The sequence below is a fragment of the Podarcis vaucheri genome (genome assembly GCF_965113315.1).
Source record: "Podarcis vaucheri genome assembly, chromosome: 13".
Taxonomy (NCBI): Eukaryota; Metazoa; Chordata; class Lepidosauria; order Squamata; family Lacertidae; genus Podarcis; species Podarcis vaucheri.
Genome location: NC_138751.1, coordinates 14,333,678 through 14,349,546, shown reverse-complemented (window position 1 = coordinate 14,349,546; position 15,869 = coordinate 14,333,678). Strand labels below are relative to the sequence as shown.

General features: G+C 46.4%; 1 protein-coding gene across 1 annotated transcript; it reads right to left on the bottom strand.

Moving 5' to 3' along the window:
• Positions 1 to 8,147: 8,147 nt before the first annotated feature.
• On the bottom strand, positions 8,148 to 13,504 carry LOC309517345 (uncharacterized protein). The gene is made up of 2 exons (XM_082196486.1): positions 13,363 to 13,504; positions 8,148 to 9,606 (listed from the first exon to the last, which is right to left on the bottom strand). The coding sequence occupies exon 2, from the start codon at positions 9,593 to 9,595 to the stop codon at positions 8,564 to 8,566; it is 1,032 nt and encodes a 343-aa protein (XP_082052612.1). The 5' UTR covers positions 9,596 to 9,606; positions 13,363 to 13,504; the 3' UTR covers positions 8,148 to 8,563.
• Positions 13,505 to 15,869: the final 2,365 nt, after the last annotated feature.

The window sequence follows — 15,869 nt, the reverse complement described above, 5'->3', positions numbered from 1 at the left end:
AGCAGCTAGTAAGCCTGATCTTTATTAAAGCTGTTGCAACAGGGTGCTCCCCTCACACGCAGGAGGGGGGGAGGGACCTAGAACAAAGGTGTGCCCGCACTTATATAGACTTTTTAAATTGCCCACCCTCAAACTCCAGACCACCCTCAGAAACATCATACATATATCACAGAAGGGGCAAACTACAACAGAAATCTGAGTGCATTGTTTTTTTCTCTTGTCTGCTAGGTTGCTTGATTGGATTACCTGGGCATCCTGACCACTCTTTTGTTACTCAATTCCTGAATCCAGGTCACAGACTCACACCCTTTAATGTGCCCTTAAGACAGGATTTGTGAAAGAGACAATGGGGAGATTTCCCATTTCCTTTGACCTTGCAGAGAAATGTTTGAGGTCATTTTGGGAGAGAGAAAATGGTTTCAGGACTTTTCTGTGGGTTTCAGACATGTGGTTTACATATTTGTATGTGTTTGCTTGGTACATTTTTGAACATCTATTTTATATATAGGGGGACGCGGGGGGCACTGTGGGTAAAACCTCAGCGCCTAGGACTTGCCGATCGCATGGCCGGCAGTTCGAATCCCCGCGGCGGGGTGAGCTCCCGTCGTTCGGTCCCAGCTCCTGCCCACCTAGCAGTTCGAAAGCACCCTTAAGTGCAAGTAGATAAATAGGTACCGCTTTATAGCGGTAAGGTAAACGGCGTTTCCGTGTGTTGCGCTGGTGCCGGCTCGCCAGAGCAGCTTCATCATGCTGGCCACGTGACCCAGAAGTGTCTCCGGACAGCGCTGGCCCCCGGCCTCTTAAGTGAGATGGGCACACAACCCTAGAGTCGGACACGACTGGCCCGTACGGGCAGGGGTACCTTTACCTTTACCTTTATTTTATATATATAAGACCTTAAAATTCTTATAACATGAGTGTCTGCAGGTTAGGAGCAGAGCCTACTTCAAAGAGACCATCCCTCATATTCCTGTTAATAGCCCACATCTAGAATGCCCCAAAAGAGCATCGGTGGAGTGTTTAGCTACGCTAGGCTTAGGGCATGATGACTCAGGCTGGGTGATGCACTTTGTTGTTGTCATTTGCACTGTCCTCTCAACTTTCCATTCAGCAGCAGAAACAAACAGTACAAACTGTCTGTCTTCATTTGCAAAGCTGGCAGAACTGCATCACAAGTGGTGGGCAGCATGAGGCATGACTGATCCCGGTGACTGCGATCATATCTGTGCATGCAAATTCATCATGCACATGAATCTCTTGCATAAGTCAGGAAATGAGATTAAGAAAAGGCATTCGGAACTGATCAAATGCAGGCGGGAAACACAGAAAGCAACACCCGCCTAAGACATTTTGCTACCTGATGCAGAATAGCATATGGACACCACGCCCCCGCCATTCCAAACACAGGTTACCCAGGACTGGCCATGTTACTGTGGCACCTGAAACAATATCCCACAAGCACCTCTCCCTTGGAGGAAAAACATAAAAATAATAATGCAGTGGTACCTCAGGTTAAGTACTTAATTCGTTTCGGAGGTCCGTTCTTAACCTGAAACTGTTCTTAACCTGAAGCACCACTTTAGCTAATGGGGCCTCCTGCTGCCGCCGCGTTACCAGAGCACGATTTCTGTTCTTATCCTGAAGCAAAGTTCTTAACCCGAGGCACTATTTCTGGGTTAGCAGAGTCTGTAACCTGAGGCATATGTAAGCTGAAGCGTATGCAACCCGAGGTATAATAATAATAATAATAATAATAATAATAATAATAATAATAATAATAGAAGCAAGCATTAAATTTCCTAATGCTCTGAATGAGTTGTCAGAGGTGGCCCTTTAGCAAATGGTAGGACTGTTCCTTCCCTGTTTTTAAGGTTATTGTATTGCAAGTAACAGAACTGTATTCCTTCAAATATATTGTTATGAGTTGGGGGGCAGATCCCACCAAATTTCAAGGTCTAATTAAAGTTAGGCCCTAAATCGAAATTTGGGGCATTGAAAATACAAGACCAGCCAAACCAATTTTTCCAGTCCAGGAATCTGCCTGGCAGAGGAACCATTAAGGAGAACAAAGCCTGCTGATCGTGCATTAAAGATGAGTCATTAGCTGGGACAATGGTCTCTGTGCCAGAGGGCAAATGGGACAGCCTATGGGGACGCGGGTGGCGCTGTGGGTAAAACCTCAGCGCCTAGAACTTGCCAATCGCATGGTTGGCGGTTCGAATCCCCGCGGCGGGGTGAGCTCCCGTCTTTCGGTCCCAGCTCCTGCCCACCTAGCAGTTTGAAAGCACCCTTAAGTGCAAGTAGATAAATAGGTACCGCTTTATAGCGGGAAGGTAAATGGCGTTTCTGTGTGTTGCGCTGGTGCCAGTTCACCGGAGCAGCTTCGTCACGCTGGCCACGTCACCCGGAAGTGTCTGCGGACAGCGCTGGCTCCCGGCCTCTAGAGTGAGATGAGCGCACAACCCTAGAGTCTGTCAAGACTGGCCCGTACGGGCAGGGGTACCTTTACCTTTTACCCTCCTTCAACAGTTGGTTAGTTAGAAAGGAAAAAAGGCCAAGAGGGAAGGTCAGAAGAGGTAAAATAGCTGCATTTTGCAAGAGAGAGCCAGGGAGGGGGTCAGAGTACCATGGGGGCTGGCAGCTTTAGATCCATGAGAGAGACAGGACCTGCTTGGGGTATAATGCTGGAAGTCCTTCCACTGTAGATCCAGGTTAGGTAAAGGTAAAGGGACCCCTGACCATTAGGTCCAGTCGTGGCCGACTCTGGGGTTGCGGCGCTCATCTCGCTTTATTGGCCAAGGGAGCCGGTGTACAGCTTCTGGATCATGCGGCCAGCATGACTAAGCAGCTTCTGGCGAACCAGAGCAGCGCACGGGAACGCCGTTTACCTTCCCGCTGGAGCGGTACCTATTTATCTACTTGCACTTCGAGGTGCTTTCAAACTGCTAGGTTGGCAGGAGCAGGGACCGAGCAACAGGAGCTCACCCCTTCACGGGGATTCGAACCGCCAACCTTCTGATCAGCAAGTCCAAGGCTCTGTGGTTTAACCCACAGCGCCACCCGCGTCCCTTAGATCCAGGTTAAAGGTAAAGGTACCCCTGCCCGTACGGGCCAGTCTTGACAGACTCTAGGGTTGTGCGCTCATCTCACTCTAGAGGCCGGGAGCCAGCGCTGTCCGCAGACACTTCCGGGTCACGTGGCCAGCGTGACAAGCTGCATCTGGCGAGCCAGCGCAGCACATGGAACGCCGTTTACCTTCCCTCTGGTAAGCGGTCCCTATTTATCTACTTACACCTGGGGGTGCTTTCGAACTGCTAGGTTGGCAGGCGCTGGGACCGAACGATGGGAGTGCACCCCGCTGTGGGGATTCGAACCGCTGACCATGCGATCGGCAAGTCCTAGGCGCTGAGGTTTTACCCACAGCGCCACCCGCGTCCCCCTAGATCCAGGTTACATATGTGTAAATAAATCATACATCATAAGCACACCACCATTTCCACTGTGCCTAATTTCCAAAGGATACATGGACCCTCAATAAGTGCCTGCCACCCCCTGGAGGTTGCAGGTGGCATGTAACACTATAAGTGGTTGAACTACTCAACAGCTTTATATGGAAGGACCTTCTCCACGGATGCTCCTGGACTCTGGATCTCTCTCTTTGCTGTCCTTCTGCTGGCAGGTATAGACCAACAGACTTGTAGGAACTGCCTGCTTTTAATCAAAGGGCTGGTGCCTTGGTGTTTTCCCATAAAATTTTATTAAGCTTTTTTTCATAATACAATACCATTAAAAACAGATTAATCTAAATAAAAATAGAGAAAGAAAAGAAAACGCAGAGTCCTCTATCAAAGTTAGCTCTTAACCCTTATCTCACACAGAAAGTATGCATTAAACAGATTTTTTTATTTGTACGTTTTAAACAAAATTTATATATCTAAATAATTTAAATTTTATCGGTGTGTATTCCCCCCTTTATTGTTTTTTTTTCCTATGTTTTTATTGATCCTTGTTTTTATCTGGAAGCCTTCTTGAGTCCTGCCAGGAATAGAATAAATGTCACACACAGGAAGAACAATGATACAGTATGAGATCTTCACTTGTAGTCTTGTAAATCATTTAACATGTCAATACAAATAGAAGTTATAAATACTGCCGCTGTTGTATAAGTGATTATTATTATGACTGGAATGTAATTAAATTCAATAAGATTTTGGAACACCGAAATAAAGAAAATCATCAAAATCATCAAATCTAGCAGGTGGGCCTTATCTAAATTTTATAATTTGCTATTTGAATGAGTGATATTAGTAATTGTATTTTAAATTGGCATTGTTATAATGAGGCTATCATTAGATTATAATTGGAAAATTAATAAAAATTATTATATTTTTTTTAAAGGAATTGCATCTGTGTGCATTTCAAGTAGTGTACCTCTGGTTAAGAACTTAATTCGTTCCGGAGGTCTGTTCTTAACCTGAAACTGTTCTTAACCTGAGGTACCACTTTAGCTAATGGGGCCTCCCGCTGCTGCCGCGTGATTTCTGTTCCCATCCTGAAGCAAAGTTCTTAACCTGAGGTACTATTTCTGGGTTAGCGGAGTCTGTAACCTGAAGCGTCTGTAACCCGAGGTACAACTGTAGTGGGATGCTGGAACTGATGTTCCACCTTAGATTCCACCTAAACATTAGGAAGAACTTCCTGACAGCAAGAGCAGTGGAATTTGCTGCCAAGGAGTGTGGTGGAGTCTCCTACTTTGGAGGTCTTTAAGCAGAGGCTTGACAACCATATGTCAGGAGTGCTCTGATGGTGTTTCCTGCTTGGCAGGGGGTTGGACTCGATGGCCCTTGTGGTCTCTTCCAACTCTATGATTCTATGATTCTATGTTTCTGGGATCTATCATCAGCCTTGAAAATTCGGCAGGGTCAACACCCTTAGCAGCATCCTTGCATGCAGAAACCAAAAAGACAACATAAAACTGACCCCTGACAGTATACCAGCTCTATAAAGGTAAAGCAGGAAGAGGGGGGATGCGACTCCAGAATAGGATCTTTTAAACATGTTAATCTGAAGTATGTCTCTCTTCTAGGTGGAAGATTATATCACTAACTGCTATAGGTAAGATCATGCAATAACTGTTGCCTCCACAATGAGATTAAACATTCACTTACAGGTAGCTTCTTATGTTTATGAGCCATCTAAGGGCAGCTTGCTCTTACTACATTTGTACAGGTGTAGGAGACTTAATATGCAAGGAAGAAGGAGGGGAAAAACCAGCAACATATACAACCCATGGTTTCTGATGGTGCCCTCGAGATATTTTGGACTACAATCACTCCACAGTCCCTAGAGTCTGAATAAGCGCTCGCTGGGTGCTATTTGAGGCCCCCGGCGTGCAGCAAACCCCGATCCTCACTGGGATTTGCAGGATGTGGCCCACCTTCCCGGTGCCGTGGAGCGTTGGGGGTTCCGCCAAACCCCCTGATCAAACACACCTATCCGCAGCGCTGTTGGGGGCGGGGCCAGCTGAGCAGACCGCAGGTGAGCAGGCTTCACTCTGCTCCACTCCAGGGGTTGGAATATGGCACGGAGCCTGTTCTGAGTGCGCAGTTGGCTCTGGAGCTCCACCCACCTGACCCTCTCTTTGATCACCAGCTTTATTGAAGGTTAACCTTTTCAGGTTCGCAGGCGTTGCTACGGTCCTATGATGGTTGCTGTTAAAGGACCGGGAAGGAATTTTCCCTGCATGGCAGGTTTCATCTTCCCCATAGCAATTGTCACAACTTTAGTGGTTTTAGACCTTAGGCGGAATCCTTTAGTCTGTCTTTCTTATAGGGTAAGAACTTCAGTACAGAACAGTCGCAGTCTCCAAACTCATACGCACAAGTCCCAAAAGAGTTTCTGTGGCCACTTCAAAACAGAAGCTCAGGATTCCGGCTGCTTCCTCTTGGTGGTCCAGCCTACTCCATCTCTTGCCGCATATTCCAAATCCAAATCTTGAAACCAGGCTTTAGCTGGGGCCACTTTCTGCACAATTCCTTGACCCACACCCACCCCACACTGGCGGCCAGAACCCTCCGCCCTTTGCCTTCTGATGGGGCTAAACAAAGGCAAGCAACTTCCCTATCACCTAAACCCATGGACTCTGCGTGTCCTTGGCTGATGGGATCTGCTTGGCCCTCAACCTCATTTTAAGATTTGAAGACAGGGCGGATGCTGCCAAAGCTTTACAAAACATGATTTATTCACGTATTTACAGAGGAATTTAGTTGGAGGGAATCCATCTAACAAGCCCCTAACAAGCTCCAATAGGGGCTTGTTTTCTGCATTAGTTCAGCACTGGAATCCAAGGCAACTCTCACAAAATAACTTCAGCCAGCCAGCACAAATTGTGGTGCCTCCTCCCCTGCTGCTACTCGAGGTCTTGTGCCAAAGCCCCCCCAACTCTTCCTGCAGCATCACACCTAGTGACCCCAGCAACCTTCCAAATGCCCCGTCTCTGTCACAGCTCAGGGCAGCGGGGGAAGTACAGTTCTCTTGCCTTCCCAAGGGCCCTTACTAGCCCTGTATTGCTTCTTATTGGTTCAAGCTAGGCCAGGTCATTTTCCATAGGCTAATTCCTCTGCTGCTTGTATTTATCCTGTCCTATCCCAATAAGTCAAAATCCTACCATTTTTAATATCTAGCTTAGGGGAGTCCATGGCCAGCCCAGTGTGTGTGCTTAAGTGTGCATGAGTAATTAATAATGTAATTAAAAAATTCAAACTCATTTGCTGAAATATATGGTCTGTTTTAGTAGGCACGTTGTTGGATTAATAAAAGGAACCATAGAATCCTAGAATTGCAGAGTTGGAACTTCATTTATCTTGCATTGTTTTTGTTGAAATAAAAACCTTAGAGTGAGGAATAGTTCATGTGTTCTTGGGTCTCCCCCCCCCATCCCATCTCACAAATGATGACTGGTGGAACCTTCTCCCACAAGAAGTTAGGCAGACCCTCACCCTACTGACTTTCAGAGGTGTGGTCAAAGCTGTTTTATTTCAGAGAGTCATTGCATCCTGAATGCTTTTCAGAAGGTTAAAATGGTCACTGCTGGTGATTGTTTTTCTTTTCTGAGAGAGAGATTTAAAATTCTTGAGGTTTTAAATTTTGGAGGTTTAAGTGATGTTTTAAATTCTGTATATGGTACATTTTATTGTTAAAGACAACCTGAGACCTATGATGTGGAAAGTAGGATATAATTTCTTAAAATAAATAAAATAAAAGGAATAGATAAAAATCGCATTGATTCAAAGAATCAGAAGCCAGGAGAAAAATGTATGTGCCTGGCATTCAAAAGCAAATGATATCACTGGCGGGCAAGCCGGATGAGGGAGAGCACTACACAACCAGGGGCTACCACTGGCAAGGCCACTTCTCTTGCTTCTCCCCTCGGCACCTCCGTTGGAGGGGGGGCACAGAGAAGGGCTTCCAGTGATCACTGCAGAGTTCAGGTAGGTTCATATGGGAAGGGGAGGTCCTTGAGGTACTGAAAGTCTGAACCACGTAAGTCGAAACCAGCATTTGAATTGGGGCTAGTAATCAATTGGCAGCCAGAGAAAAGAGAATGTTCCTTCTTGTGCCTCTAGGACAGGGAGGGCGCGGGGCTAAAAGGGCTATTGCTTTTTAGCTATAAGGGCACATTCACCCTTAGGAAGCTCTCAGGACCAGCATGTCATTGGTGAGTGACCCAAAGTGGCTGTGGTCACCTCACACTCTCATGCCTGTGAACACAGGACACATGCATAAATCTCTCTGACCACCTGAACACTGTGTCTGATCTTTAGATTGGTTTTGCTGCTGCCGAATTAGTGGGATTGTGGGTTTGGTTGGGAAGTGGAAATAAAAATGTGCTTGTGGTGCTGGATCAGGCCCCTGGATCCTTCTCTGAACTAAGCCAACCCTCAAAATTGGAGACAGCTAAAAACTATGATGTAAAAAAGCGAAGGTTTCTGATGGCACACCAGCATGAAATTGTACACAGAGCTCCCCACTTCCTCAATACCCTCTGAAAAGAGCTTCTGCAAAAGGAAGAAGGTATTTGTGTCTTCTGGGAAATATATGTGGAAAATCATTTTGTACACAAATGTGAAAAGCGCACAGAACACATATTTAAACCATTAATTATTCATTTTATTTGATTTGTATAACACTGGGACAGATTCCAGAGTTCAGCAGGTACAAATTAAGATGAAGGCACAAATTTGGCAAAGGGATTCATAGGCACCAGGGAAATAGTAGCTTATCTAAAAGGCATTCAGCTTGGGTCCACTGCATCGTGCACAAACTAGGATATGCTTTCCTAACTGTAGCCCAGCAGGATGTGTATGTCCATATGAGAGTATATACTATGTCTAGTAATCATTAATCTCACTTCGTGTTTAGCTTTTGCATGTCTATATACTACTAAGCTAACTCCCCCTTATGAGAGCTCTAGATTGTCTAAATATTAGCCCATAGTAATCAATTAAATGTTATAATAGAGAGGAAGCCTTTGAAGGTGCCTTTTGGCCTAACACTTTTCTTTTCACTTATTGGAAGGTGGCAAAGGAATATCTGTAGGTGGAGTAGAATCACTTGTAAATTTCATATCACGGCAGAACAAGACCGTTTCCTTGCCCAAACCCAGCTGGTATTGCCATATGTACATCTTCTGATTGGGCTGCAGGGTCAAATTAATAGCTTCTTCGATCTCAGTGGCTTCATTCCAGTCTTCCTGCTCTGTGTTGACACTCTTCCCACCATACTCAGCAGTGAGAGAGAACTGGTACTTGGCAATGGCCTCAGTGAGTGTGCCTGACTGATATGAGGCAGTCATGGAAACCTTCCAGTTGTGCTCCACACTGCTCATCTTCTGCTTGTTGTATCCCACTTTCTTAGTGATCTTCTTATTCCATACAATGGGAGTGCTGGAGTCATTGGAGATGGTCTTGATAGCTTCCCACTTACCATAAGCTGGGCCTCGGCTAATAGCCATTCCTCCAGGGAGCATGTTCACAACATCCCTATGGAAGGAGTATGTAACAGCATCCAAATTTCCATGGAAGTCGGTGCATCTATAGTACTGGACCCCCCATTCATCATGGGGTTTTACAAAGTAATAGTAATCCTTGATGCCCCAGTAATAGAGACCACCCTTGCAAGCTGGGTGTAGTGTGTATTCAACTGCATCTGTATCTTCATGCATATTACTGACCCGACGGTAAACACCTCTTTTCTGGAAAATGATATAGAAGGATCCAAAGGCTGAGAGGTAATGGTCCCCTCCGCGGCAGTTGGGATGGAGGCTGTATACTACAGAACCTAAGTCTGCATTCATGTTGCTGACACGGCGATAGTTGTCTCCTTTGATGATGTAGAATAGGTCATCCTCATGGGCTAAGTAGTGATCTCCTCCCATGCAGGAACTGTGCAGGCTAAACACTTCAAGGTCTTTGCCCTCATGGAAATTGGTGGACCTCATGTAGCAGCCCAGGTCTGAGCGGACAATGTAGTAATATTTATCTACCCCACAGAAATCAACCCCTGGGGCTTTGTTCTTAGGGACTATCTCTGGCATGGTGCTTGATTCTAGGAGAAGAAAGCAATGTATTCAGTTAGATCAGAAGATTTCACAAATTGATCATTTATTTACTCTTTGCAATTACTTTATTATTAATGTATATTATTTTTGATAATGAAAGAATTAACAGAATTTGCTGACCTCTTGGAAAACAGTCTCAGTGCTTTAACACAATATACCTGCCAGTGCCAAATATGATGCCAAAGGTAAATGATTACTAATTAATTGTGAGGTGCTTTCAAAGACAAACCAAACATCTTCTGCTTGTCAAGACATATTACTCTATCTATTTATCTCTCAATTTGATAGGGGACTCACCCACCCCTTCCAAGGAATATAAATTGTATTTGACAGGCTGATAAGTTTTAAAAGCAGTTTGCCTTGTGATTTTAGGGAATAGCTGTTTGGGAAATGAAAGATCCAGATTTTGCAGAAAATCTTGTTTGAAGTCTCAATGTGGCTAAAACACCTATATCCACCACTGCTGTGCTTGCTCACAAAGAGAAGCTCTTTGCACCTCTCCCTTGTTCAGAACATATGAGAGAGTGGGCCTTCATTACTCAAGCCCCATTAAATGTGGTCAAGCTTAAGGAGAGGCTGAGACAGTGGATTTTGAGGGGATATTTACTGAGACCTTTTGTGGGCACCATACGAGGGCACCCAGGCACTCATGAGTGCCATGCTGGTAACTGCTGTTCGAATTAATTTCCTATCTCAGCTGTGATGGGAGGAGACTGCCTAACAGCTCAGAATAGCTTGGAAAGAGGAGCAAAATTCAGATCTGAAGCTGCTTCTCTCACTGTGTGCATAAACTGACGCCATCCTTTCACGCATACAGCACTGGAAGGGGCAGATAAACTTACTTGCCTACCCTCAACCTCAGTACAGGAACTGCAGCAATAGTATTATAGTACCAGTCTGTTGAGGTTCAGAGCTAGGAGAGGATGGAAGTGCACATCTATGGGGGCTGTGGGGGAAGAGAAGAGATTCCCCAATTCTTTATCCCCCCTCGTATTTTCTTGTGGCGTCTGATTTGTTCCTTCTAAAACCAACGTGTCCAGGAGGTGCAGATTGTTAAGACTAGATGAGCCTCCCTGCTTGGGATTGCCATGCTGTAAGATCTGCACCCCCTCCATGCAGACTGAAGGTTTAAATATGTCTATAAATCATATTTCTTAAAGCTACAACAGTCTCTACCATGTCTTCAATTTTCCAAAGGAGCACTGGGTGAGTCCCTGGAACACCTTGGGATCTTGCTACAGCTCGGCAGAGGAAAGTGTCCTTGAATACGCATGAATGTCATTTTTAAATTCAAACTCAGCTGCTGGAATATGTGGTTTGTTTTAGTAGATTGGTTGTTGTATTATTAAAAGGAGCTTCATTTAACTTGCACTGTTATTGCTTAAATAAAAACCTTAGAGTGAGGTATACATCCTGTGTTCTTGGGTCTCTTCCACACTCTGCACAAAAAGGGCTGGTAGTCTGATCAGCCACTAAACTCCACCTTTTGGGTGTTTTTGATTCAGGAATATAAAAATAGGGGCATAACAGAAGTTTATAAGATTATGCGTGACACTAAAGAAGTGGCTATTCCTCTCTCCCTCTTCTGGTGCCATAACTCTAGAGCTCAAGAGGTCCTTTTAAAATAGCCTGACAGCAGAGTCAGTGATAGGCAAAAGAACATACATTTCCACACAATGCAAAACTCCCTTATGAAATAAATTTTCACAAAGCATTGAGATAGCCATTGTCTCCTGGTGATTATATGCAGCCCTACTCCTTGCTATTCAGAAACACTCAGTTTGTATAGGATTGTATTCTGAAAGAGATCTGGAGGTCGGGATGGATTTTCCTAATATAAGATAAACTTGATAAGCTATATTAAAAGAAATGTTCCAGGGAGCTCTAGCTTCTCTGTTGCTGAATCCTTCCCCTACTCAGAGGCCCCTTCCAGTCCCATCTGCGTTCTCAAAGATACCCATGGGCCCCTTCCAAACCCAAGATGTTGCATACGAGTTGAGAATCTGGTAGGAATGGGGATTCTGCCTCTGGATCACATCACGATCTCATCCTGCAAGGTGTTTCATGACATTTAGAGGAGACTGAGTTCTGGTTGCTGGAGGGACCAGACATACCAATCCCTAAAGCCTTTGGGAAGCCAGTGGCGAAGGAAGGAGAACAGGCACCTGGGGCAGGGGGGCGGGGCAAACCGCCTGCTGGCGCATGTGCGTGTGCTGCTACGTACCATGTGTGCACTGCTACATACCACGCATGCGTGCGCATCGTATATATGGCGGTGGGATCCTCTGCTCGCAGCTGCAGCGGTGGTGGAGGGTTAGGGCAGTGTTTCCCAACCGGTGTTCCACGGCACACTAGTGTGCCGCGAGACGTTGCCTGGTGTGCCGTGGGAGGGAGGCGGGCGAGTCGGGCGGCGAGAGGCGGGGCGGCGTCGGCAACGTCACGGGGCTGTAACGTGCCCCACATAGGCACACGTGGGGCGGCGAGCTCCCTCCCTCCCACATCCCATCGCCGCTCGCTTCGGCCGGCCTACTGGGCTGTTGCAGGCGGAAGGCCTGCGCATGCGCGAGGTTTTCGCGCCTTCGGGATTCCCTTCACGCCTTCCTCCTCCCGGGTCATTGAGAGCGTGGGAAGCGGCAGCGCGAGACCGGCCTTGAGCCTGGTAGGTATTGCTCTTGCCAAGGCAGTCATTTGGGAAATGAAAACTTGCAAAGCAAGCAACCAGTTCAATCTGAAGTACGTGTATGCTTAATATCCTGTATCTGAAACCTGTTCTGCCCCTCCCCCACACTTGGTGCCATTTTCATCTACACATGCAGCAGAGTAAGTTGACCCAGAATAGTACCAATTCAGATGGCAGATGGGAGAATGACAGTGCTGAATGCTTTCCCATGTAGAACAGTCCCTGCAAATAAAAACCTAGCATATTTGGAAGAGGGAGGCTAGCCCAACCATTACCTTCTATGCTGTTACTTTTTTTTTTTTTTTTTACATAAGTAAAAAGTGACCTTTCCCCATCTGGCATGGTGGTGTGCCTCAAGATTTTTTTCATGAAACAAGTGTGCCTTTGCCCAAAAAAGGTTGGGAAACACTGGGTTAGGGTATGCTGTATGGCGCTTGAGCGGCGTGCACATGTGCCACTGGTCGGTTTGCCAATAGCACTGCTCGAGTGCTGTACGGACGGCGGAGGATCGTCCGCACGTGTCAGTGGCAGCACGATGGCGGTGCACGCCTGGGGGTGGCAGGGGAGCCCCTGTGGGGTGCCTTCTTGTCACGCCTCCTCAGAGATGGCACCCGGGGAGGGGGCTCGCCCCCTCCCTCCATCACTGGGGAAGGCCCCATGTCACTTCAATATCACACAGGGAATATCATTGGCACTTAATAATTATAAAAAGTAGTCAGACTACAGGTCCACAAAGAAGCACCACCTGGAACCCCCTGGGATTTTGCTTCACCTGTGCAAAGAGAGATTCTGCTTGAATATGCATTAATGTCATTTTTTGATTCAAGGTCTGTTGCTGGAATACATGGTCTGTTTTAGTAGACTGGTTGTTGGATTATTAAAAGGAACTTCATTTAACTTGTACTATTATTGCTGAAATAAACACCTTAGAGTTTATGATTATATCCTTTATAATTATAAAGAGGTAGTTAGACTGCAGGTCCCCAAAAATACTCCCTCCCTTATGCCCCAAATTCTAAAGTAGTTTCTCTTCGCTCCTTCCGAGTAACCCTCCAAGACTTACCGGTATTTGTGGTATTCAGACAGAAAGTTTTGTAGTAGGTGGCAGCTGCTTCTCTTGGTGGAGAATGAAGGAAATGTGTGAACGCTTGCTGTTTAAATAGGATAGAAGGGGCTACGGATTAAGGAGAAACTACACACTGCTCCACCTAAATTGGAACCAAATACACAATTTATTGATTTTTTTCAGACAATGTACAGAAATAACAACCACAGGAAACGCCCCCCCCTCCCCTGAGTGCAGAGTTTGCCAGGAACAAAAATATTGCATCAGCAGAACTTGGAATATATACAATTTTCTAGTCTTGTGGAAAATGAATCATTCCATAATATTCCCCCTTCTCCAGATGTCATCTCTGGTACATGTCAACAACTTTTGGACACACAGAATGATTGTATAAGCAATTCTTATATAAGCCTCTATGTAAATCACTCCACAGTCCCTAGAGTCCGAATGAGCGCTCGCTGGGTGCTATTTGAGGCCCCCGGCGTGCAGCAAACCCCGATCCTCACTGGGATTTGCAGGATGTGGCCCACCTTCCCGGTGCTGTGGAACGTTGGGGGTTCCGCCAAACCCCCTGATCAAACACACCTATCCGCAGCGCTGTTGGGGGCAGGGCCAGGTGAGCAGATCGCAGGTGAGCAGGCTTCACTCTGCTCCACTCCAGGGGTTGGAATATGGGGCGGAGCCTGTTCTGAGTGCGCAGTTGGCTCTGGAGCTCCACCCACCTGACCCTCTCTTTGATCACCAGCTTTATTAAAGGTTAACCTTTTCAGGTTCGCAGGCGTTGCTACGGTCCTATGATGGTTGCTGTTAAAGGACCGGGAAGGAATTTTCCCTGTATGGCAGGTTTCATCTTCCCCATAGCAATTGTCACAAAACTAGTGGTTTTAGACCGTAGGCGGAATCCTTTAGTCTATCTTTCTTATAGGGGAGCGCGAAATGGTGACTCTTCCCCCCTTGCAACAGCGTTTTCAGGGTTAAAGGAGGTTTGTGAAGGGAGTGACTGGCACAGTGAACGCCCCAAAGGTGCGCGGGGGGGGGGGGCTTGCTGTGTAAACATGCATTTTGCAGTGCCCCCTCTGATCTGATGAACCCAGCTGTGCCTCAGTTCCCCCGGCTGCAGGGCTGAGAGGGATAGACCCCCAGTGCCTAAGCCAAGGTTTCCTACATCTGAAATTGATAATAAAAGTTGTGGCCATTTGAAATCCCAGTATACGTCGTGATGTGTGAGTCCTTGGTCTCATTTTGTCACCAAGAGGGGAGGAGGTCTTTGCCTGGGCCTACAAAGATTCCCTTTGCTGCAGTAGTTTGCCTGGAGTTTCCACAGAAATCTTCCCCTTAAGTAAATCAAACATCCCTTCCACAGTTCCCAGTCCACTCTGGTTAATTCACACATTCAGTCTTCCTAGGGCTCTCGTAGGATTATAGTCGCTGTTAAGTTGTGGGTGAACATATCAGACGACACAGCGATTCTTCAAAGAGCTCTTCTTTATTCAGAGGCCAGAACAGAACTGAACTGAAGGGCTCAGTCAGCCTGCTTATATAGAGCTCCAGTACAACGTTACTGTAGCAACTTTCTAAAACTATCCAATCACTGAACGCCACTTTTGATCCTTCATTTGCATAAAAACTATCCAATCACTGAACGTCCCTTTTGATCCTTCATTTGCATAACTATCTACAGTATCCCCCTGCTGGCCCAGGGTGAGAACTTCAGTACATAACAGTCACAGTCTCCAAACTCATACCCAAAAGAGTTTCTGTGGCCACTTCAAAACAGAAGCTCAGGATTCCTGCTGCTTCCCCTTGGTGGTCCAGCCTACTCCATCTCTTGCCACATATTCCAAATCCAAATCTTGCCACCGGGCTTTAGCTGGGGGCACTTTATGAACAATTCCTTGACCCACCCCCACCCCACCTTGGCGGCCAGAACCCTCCGCCCTTTGCCTTCTGATGGGGCTAAACAAAGGCAAGCAACTTCCCTATCACCTAAACCCATGGACTCTGGGTGTCCTTGGCTGATGGGATCTGCTTGGCCCTCAACCTCATTTTAAGATTTGAAGACAGGGCGGATGCTGCCAAAGCTTTACGAAACATGATTTATTCACGTATTTACTGAGGAATTTAGTTGGAGGGAATCCATCTAACAAGCCCCTAACAAGATCCAATAGGGGATTGTTTTCTACATTAGTTCAGCACTGGAATCCAAGGCAACTCTCACAAAATAACTTCAGCCAGCCAGCACAAATTGTGGTGCCACCTCCCCTGCTGCTACTCGAGGTCTACTGCCAAAGCCCCCCCCCCCAACTCTTCCTGCAGCATCACACCTAGTGACCCCAGCAACCTTCCAAATGCCCTGTCTCTGTTACAGCTCAGGGCAGCGGGGGAAGTACAGTTCTCTTGCCTTCCCAAGGGCCCTTACTAGCCCTGTATTGCTTCTTAATGGTTCAAGCTTGGCCAGGTCATTTTCCATAGGCTAATTCCTCTGCTGCTTGTATTTATCCTGT

Excerpts from the sequence above, each read along its gene's own strand:
- LOC309517345 (XM_082196486.1), bottom strand. The coding sequence starts at position 9,595 with ATGCCAGAGATAGTCCCTAAGAACAAAGCCCCAGGGGTTGATTTCTGT.